At 44.1% G+C, this 7,200-nt stretch overlaps 1 protein-coding gene across 3 annotated transcripts in view; it reads left to right on the forward strand.

Moving 5' to 3' along the window:
• ARPC1A (actin related protein 2/3 complex subunit 1A) overlaps nucleotides 1-6,375 on the forward strand; it is a 31,640-nt gene extending 25,265 nt beyond the window's left edge. For 2 of the 3 annotated variants that reach the window (XM_053556494.1, XM_053556493.1), the window contains exons 7-10: nucleotides 107-182; nucleotides 399-592; nucleotides 2,562-2,652; nucleotides 2,796-6,375. In XM_053556494.1, coding sequence (XP_053412469.1) covers nucleotides 107-182; nucleotides 399-592; nucleotides 2,562-2,652; nucleotides 2,796-3,152 — 718 coding nt within the window. In that variant the 3' untranslated portion in view covers nucleotides 3,153-6,375. The remainder of the gene's footprint in view (nucleotides 1-106; nucleotides 183-398; nucleotides 593-2,561; nucleotides 2,653-2,795) is intronic. The other variant, XM_053556495.1, reaches the window with a different exon arrangement.
• Nucleotides 6,376-7,200: the final 825 nt, after the last annotated feature.

Here is a 7,200-nt window from a genome sequence, read left to right on the forward strand (position 1 = left end):
GATTTTGTGGAAGCCCTGGGAGAATGGGTCCTTTGTTGCCTTCTGTGTCTATAAAGAAGCTGTATGGTCTGTTTTATCTTGGAGTAACAAACGTTCTTGTGTTCAGGGTCTCAACTCTGAAAACAGAGTTCCTACCACTCCTGAGTGTGTCATTTGTCTCGGAGAATAGCGTTGTGGCTGCTGTAAGTATTTCTCTTCATTCTTCCTTGTGGCGCACTATATGTGATTCTCCAGACCAGGAACAATGCATGCTCTGTTACACTAGCACGAAGTCAAACAGCCTTTTAGAAGAACTAGAGCTTTTAAGAGTAAGAGGTGTCTGTAATGGTGAACATTCTGCTGAAGAAGTGGTAGGTGGGCAGTATGCTCTCCAGGGACTGACCGATACCTTGTTTCAGGGTCATGACTGCTGCCCAATGCTCTTTAACTACGATGACCGTGGTTGCTTGACCTTTGTGTCCAAGTTAGACATTCCAAAACAGAGCATCCAGCGCAACATGTCTGCTATGGAACGTTTCCGCAACATGGACAAGAGGGCCACGACCGAGGACCGCAATACAGCCCTGGAGACGCTGCACCAGAATAGCATCACGTAGGTGCTATCTGTGGAGAAATGCTTCTTCCCCTCACTGCTCCCGAACTGGGTCCCCACAAAAGTTCTGTGCCAGGCATCCCAGATATCCCTTTAAAAACAAGGACAGTAAGAAGTCTGTATCTTCCTGCCTGCCAGCTCTTGTTTTCAGCTCATGATAGACATTCTGTCCTTCAAGGTGCAGATGCATGAGGTATTCAGTGGGAGAAGCATGGATCCTACTCCAGACTGGGCGTTAGGTGAGGGGGAGGAGGGGGGAGGAGTACTGTCAGGGCAGCCTCTACCCAGGCTGACTTTCTCAGCAGCCCGGCTGAGAACCAATGGAGGCCTTTGAGGGCTGTGTTCTTCTGTTAATTAACATGTGATGGGAAGGATAGCTATATCCTGCTTGAAAAGGTAACTCTAGCTATCATTTTGAGTAATGTATACAAGTAAGAAGATGATTTAATTAAAGAAATAGAATTTCTTAGCATCATTATGACAAAGCTAAGGGGTCTCCCGACTATTTCAGCAAGTATATGTCATTATGTGTATGAGACAATAGGATTACATTTTGTTCAGAAAGTTTGATTTTTTGAAAATCTAGAGGAGGAATGTAATTAATATAGTCTTGATAACATTAATTATTGTATTCTGACTTAGGTGTGATGGGCCTTTCTCTTTTTGAGTAGATTTTTTGTGTTCAAAGACTTTTATTTTGGTATTGATGGAAACTTCTAAACTTTCTCTTTGAGAGAATTATGAAATGCAGGTTGTGTTTTTCTCCATGTTCAGCAGAAGGAGCAGTTGGACTTAAAATCGGTTGAAAATGTCTTTGCTCTACTGAAAAGTAAGAATTTGAAGGGATAGGAAAACTTGCCATTTCTCCACATCCTTCAGGTTTCTCTGAGTTTCTGTGCAGACTGTGAGTCAGGAAGGAAACAATTCTTAACGCCTCTCTGAGACTTTAGGTGAAAAGTAAAAAGACAAACCCTTGCCAATTTGGATAGTCTACTTTTATTTGCAGAAATTAGGTCCTCTTTGCCTTAGAGCTTTATCAGTGGACTTTTTCTGTAAGCGACAAGATAGTAAGTATTTAAGGCTGTGAGGAGCCATAGAGTTTCCATCATAACTACTTACTTCTCTGTCCTGTCACAAAAGCAACAATGGACAATATGTTAGTGAATCACTTGGCCATAGTTTTAGTAAAACTTCATGGACACTGAAATCTGAATGTCTCATCATTTTCATATCAGGAGATTATAGTCTTTTAATTTTTTTCCAACCATTAAAAACATAAAAGCCATTCGTAGCTCACAGGCTGCGTGAATATAGTCAGTGTGTACCATAGTTTGCCATTCTCTAGAAGGATAAATTCTAGACATTTCAGAGGAGAAAGAAAAATATTGTCTGAGCTGTGGAATTGATTGTTTTGAAAGCTTGCCAGATAATTAGGCTAAGACAAGTTGTTTCAGTTCTCTGTTCCTTTGCTTGCCTTGGTTGGAATCTGGTAATATGTCTGCTGGTAACATTTATAATGATTAATTTCAAATGCAGGAAGGGCTGTCAGCCCTTGTACTGGCAGTCTTAGGGGTTGATTTGGGAGATTTTGTTTGGAGCCAGTTAGATTTCAGTCAGGCTTCATCATGCCTCTAGTTAAACAAATAAACAAAATGCATTGTTTCCATCATTGCTACTGTCCTGCCCACAACCTGCTCCCAACCATTTGCATGCTGTGGGCTGGATTGCTGCTTCTCCAACTCATTCTGTTTAATGCAGGTGTTCAACATGTCCCCCTTTCAGTGTCTTTTCTGGACGTCTATTAATAAAATGACTTTGGAAATTTCTAAGCCAGATGCTGTGGCCTGATGGTGATGAACAAGTTAATATCCGGGAGTCCGTTTCCTTAAGCTGCCCTTACACAATTAGGAAGATTGGGCTCACTTCTATATACCTTACATTTCTTTCTGTTTTACTTTTTTTTTTTCAGTCAAGTATCTATTTATGAGGTGGACAAGCAAGATTGTCGCAAATTTTGCACTACTGGCATTGATGGAGCCATGACAATTTGGGATTTCAAGGTATTTTCTACTTTTCAGAACAAATCTTATTTGTGTTAAAACGCCTATGAGAAGAATACCTCTCATTTCTTGAAACAAAATGTCAAGTCCTGATATATCAGAAATGTAGAATATCAGACTATAGTTCTCTTCAAAACCTATAGGTCATCTGCAGGAGGGAACCACACCTTTTCAGTGAGATGGAATATACACTTTTAGATGTCCATTTATTTGTTGAGGAAAAATCGAGTGCTGTTGGGCCAGGAGCCATGGCTCACACCTGTAATCCTACCACTCTGGGAGGCCGAGGCAGGTGGATTGCCTCAGTTCACAGGTTCAAGACCAGCCTGAGCCAGAGCGAGACCCCGTGTCTAAAAAACAGTTGGGCATGGTGGCAGGCGCCATTCTCTAGAGAGGTAAATTCTAGATATTTCAGAGGGGAAATACTTTTGTATTTAATCTGTACTTGGGAGGCTAAGGCAAGAGAATCACTTGAGCCCAAGAGTTTGAGGTTGCTGTGAGCTATGATGCTACAGCATTCTACTAAGGGTGGCAAAGTGAGACTCTGTCTTAAAAAAAAAAAATTGAGTGTTGATTTTGAAGCGGGCCCTCTGTTGGGCACCAGCCTAGGTTTAACTATATTTAATAGATACATTATGTTTTTCTCTGATCAACTTGGTAAATGTTTATTAAATGTCTCCTGGGTGCCAGGCAGGGGCTTGTCTGGTAGAAGATAGGTGGGTCCCGGATTAGAGGGGGCAAGTGATGGGGCTGCAGAAAAGAAGGCAGTGCTTCTCTTTTCACAAGCGGGGGTGGGGTGGGAGGGGTACATGGGCTGTACTACTGCAGGGAAGAGGTTGTACCTGAGCTACATCTCCAGATTTGAGGGATTGGGAAGGGGGTGATGGGACCACGACCTGAGGAAGTAGAGGTATGTGTCCTGGGCTACAAGGGCAGCACAGACAGAGCAGTATACAGTTCAGAGAGTGCATGCTGCATCTCATCCAGCATTGCTGGTGGTGTGGCTTCAACAGAAGCACAGAAATGTAACTAGGAAAAAGGGCCTGGGTGTGGTCACAGGGAAGACACCGACCTTTGTCTGCAGGCAGCAGGAACTGTCAGAACCTACGTGGATAGGTACCAGGCTGCAGGTGGATAGCCTTCAAAGGGCCACTGAGGGTCCAGGCAGAGCAGCTAAGTACAGTGAACAAGTGATAAGGATGTGAACTCCTGCAGTGGCAGAAGGTGAGGCTAGGAGCTTTTGGACTAGAGAGATTGAGGAGGCTAAATGGAAGGCTCTTGACAATGAGGGACAAATGCAGGAAGAACTCCACCCCTTCTAGCTGGGCATTGGCTAGTGATTGGTGAGACAGGAACTAGGGAAGAGGAGGAGCACAGGTAAGAGAAAGATAGCTCCTGCCCGTGGCTCTGAGTTAACTTCTCCTGGTTGTTAATCTCCAGATTAGACCAACATTTACATAGTTTTGCCACTGCGCATTTCCATGATGTTTGATTCCCCCTGCCCCTTACCTTGGTCAAATACTTAGTATAGAAAAGCTTGCGTGGCACCTGTGGCCCAGTGGGTAGGGCGCCAGCCCCATATGCCGAGGGTGGTGAGTTCAAACCTGGCCCCCGCCAAACTGCAACAAAAAAATGGCTGGGCATTGTGGCGGCTGCCTATAGTCCCAGTTACTTGGGAGGCTGAGGCAAGAGAATCGCCTAAACCCAGGAGTTGGAGGTTACTGTGAGCTGTGTGATGCCATGGCACTCTACCAAGGGCGATCAAATGAAACTATCTCTACAAAAAAAAAAAAAGAAAGAAAAAGAAAAGCTTCCAGGAGGGGCGGCCTCTGTGGCTCAGTGAGTAGGGCACCAGTCCCATATACCAAGGGTAGTAGGTTCAAACCTGGCCCTGGCCAAACTGCAACAAAAAAATAGCTGGGCCTTGTGGCAGGCACCTGTAGTCCCAGCTACTCAGGAGGCTGAGGCCTAGGCCCAGGAGTTGGAAGTTGCTATGAGCTGTGACACCATAGCACTCTATGGAGAGTGATAAAGTGAGACTCTGTCTCTAAAAAGAAAAAGAAAAACTTCCAGGCTAGGTGTGGTGGCTCACACTTATAATCCTAGCACTCTGGGAGACTGAAGTGGGAGACTATAGCTCCAGAGTTTGAGACCAGCCTGAGCAAGGGCAAGACCCTGTCTCTACTAAAAATAGGAAAATTAGCTGTGGTAGCTACCTGTAGTCCCAGTTTCTCAGGAGGCTGAGGCAGGAGGATCACTTAAACTCAGGAGTTTGAGATTTTTGTGAGCGATGACAATGCCAGGCACTCTATCCTGGGATAACAGAGTGAGACTGTCAAAAAAAAAAAAGCTTCTACTCCATGAAGAAATGGTCTTTCTCAAAAGTTCTACTCTCCTTTCACCTTCCCATCTTTATGTCCTGGGCTTCTTCATTCCTGTGTAATTATCACTACCTGATCCCAAGGTCCAACTTCCTTTCTCTCTTTGTTCTTATGTGAAGTGTGTGTGTGTGTGTGTGTGTGTGTGTGGTGGTGCGGGGGGAAGGGGACTGTCCCTGGGTACTTTTGTTTTTAATGTATATGCCTTTGGGCATCTGCTATGTGGAGGGTGCCAGACTGGCTGCTGTGTGGCCTATAGAAACATAGGAGAGCTGGCCATTGGGGCATTTAGCATATAGTGATGAGGCAAGGTACATGGGCTCATGACACAGGTAGGAAGAACGGAGTAGGGCACCAGCCCCATATGCCAGAGGTGGCGGGTTCAAACCCAGCCCCGGCTAAAAACTGCAAAAAAAAAAAAAAAAAAAAAAGAACTGACCGGGCGTGGTGGCTCATGCCTGTAGTCCCAGCGTTGTGGGAGGCCGAGGCGGGTAGATTGCCTGAGCTCAGAGGTTCAAGACCAGTATGAGCAGCAGTGAGCCAGAGTAAGACCCTGTCTCTACTAGCATCAAAGAGCCGGACGTTGTGGTGGGCATCTGTAATCCCAACTACTGGGGAGGCAACGGGAAAGAACATTGCCAGAGGAAGAAGAAAATGAACAAAAAAAAAGAGTACTTCAAACGAAGAAGAATGAGCAAGCAAGCAAGCTGAAATTAAAAAAAAAAAAAAAAAAAAAAGAACAAATAGGGTCATAGGAATGATGGGTGTGTGGCCTGGAGGACCAGCCCAATTCTGGAGTTTCTGCAGGGCAAGTGCTGGGAAGGTTGTCCCAGAGGTGGGTGGGGCCAGATGTGGGGGAAAGGGGGCCTGCACCTCAACCAGGAGGAGAGGGCATAGTGTGGTACCTTGAAGAAAGCTCTAGGGCTCACAGTCCTCAGTAATGATCAGTCTCCTTCCCACCTTTTTCAAGACCTTAGAATCTTCTATCCAGGGCCTCCGGATAATGTGAAGCTGAGTGAGCCTCTGCCATCCAGCACGACAAACAGTCGCTGACCGCAACTTTGCCATTGGATGGAGAGGAAAGCCAGCCCCAAGGAAACACTGAAAACACATATCGTGCAAATATTGTGTGGTTTTGTTTGAGTATAAAATTGGTGAAAGTATTGGTTTTTTTAAAGCAGCAGTGATTTTTTTTTTTTTTTTTTTTGGCTATTTCATTCCATTCTTGACCAAAGCTTCTCTTTAAGTAGTTATTATGGAGAATTGTCATACTAACTTAAAGGAAAGGGTGAGGGAGATATGTAAATCTGTCCAGTAGAAAATTAAATTAAAATACTGAATATGGTTTTGGATTTGTTTCCTTATAGTATTTCCATATTTCCATTTTTAGTAAAAAAAAAATGAGTAAATTCCTTATTAGATTAGTTCATTTTTAGAGTAAAATTTTAGATTCTTCGTTTCTTAAATTGTACCATCCTATTCAACCTTTAACCAAAAAAAACCCCATTTATTGTGGGGGGACCATTTATTGAATGTTATCTCAACATTACAGTACTTCTGCGAACTATTGTATTATATCCTCGTTTTGCATCTGAGCAACAGAGAAACGCAGCTCCAATAAGCAGCCAAGCCCAAATGGAAGACTACTCTGGGAGACCCCTGTGCCCACAGCAGGATAGCCCACTGCCAACAGTGCACCCGCAAAGGGCATGCTACCAGGGAGTGTGCAAAGGCAAGAAAAGTGGGAGGCGGTACCATCTTGGTTTAGAGATTATTGTGCCCAAACTGAGTTATTTTCATCATAAGTAGGTGTAAAGTTTTGACATTGCAAGGCTGAGAGTTTTAAAGAGGTACAAATATAAATAAAAAGCAAAATAAATACAGATTAGCCTTCAGTATTCTTGATCTCACTGCACAGGATAACCAGAACAGTGAGTGTAACACAGCTCTGTTCTAGGATACTGGTAACCAGTGCTTCTCAAAGGACAGCATGATATTCTCAAAAGATTAATTTTGCCTTTTTAGTGACTCATGGGAAGCCTTCCTTCCAAAAGAATCCTAGTGCCAGGGGTGCTGGCCTAATGCCTCATCCCTGTTTGCTATAGTGTCCTTTCTGGGCCCCCAGTGGTCTGAGCTTATATGCGCCCTGAGTCTGGAGACAACAATGTGA

Source organism: Nycticebus coucang, chromosome 12, assembly GCF_027406575.1.
Source record: "Nycticebus coucang isolate mNycCou1 chromosome 12, mNycCou1.pri, whole genome shotgun sequence".
Lineage (NCBI taxonomy): Eukaryota > Metazoa > Chordata > Mammalia > Primates > Lorisidae > Nycticebus > Nycticebus coucang.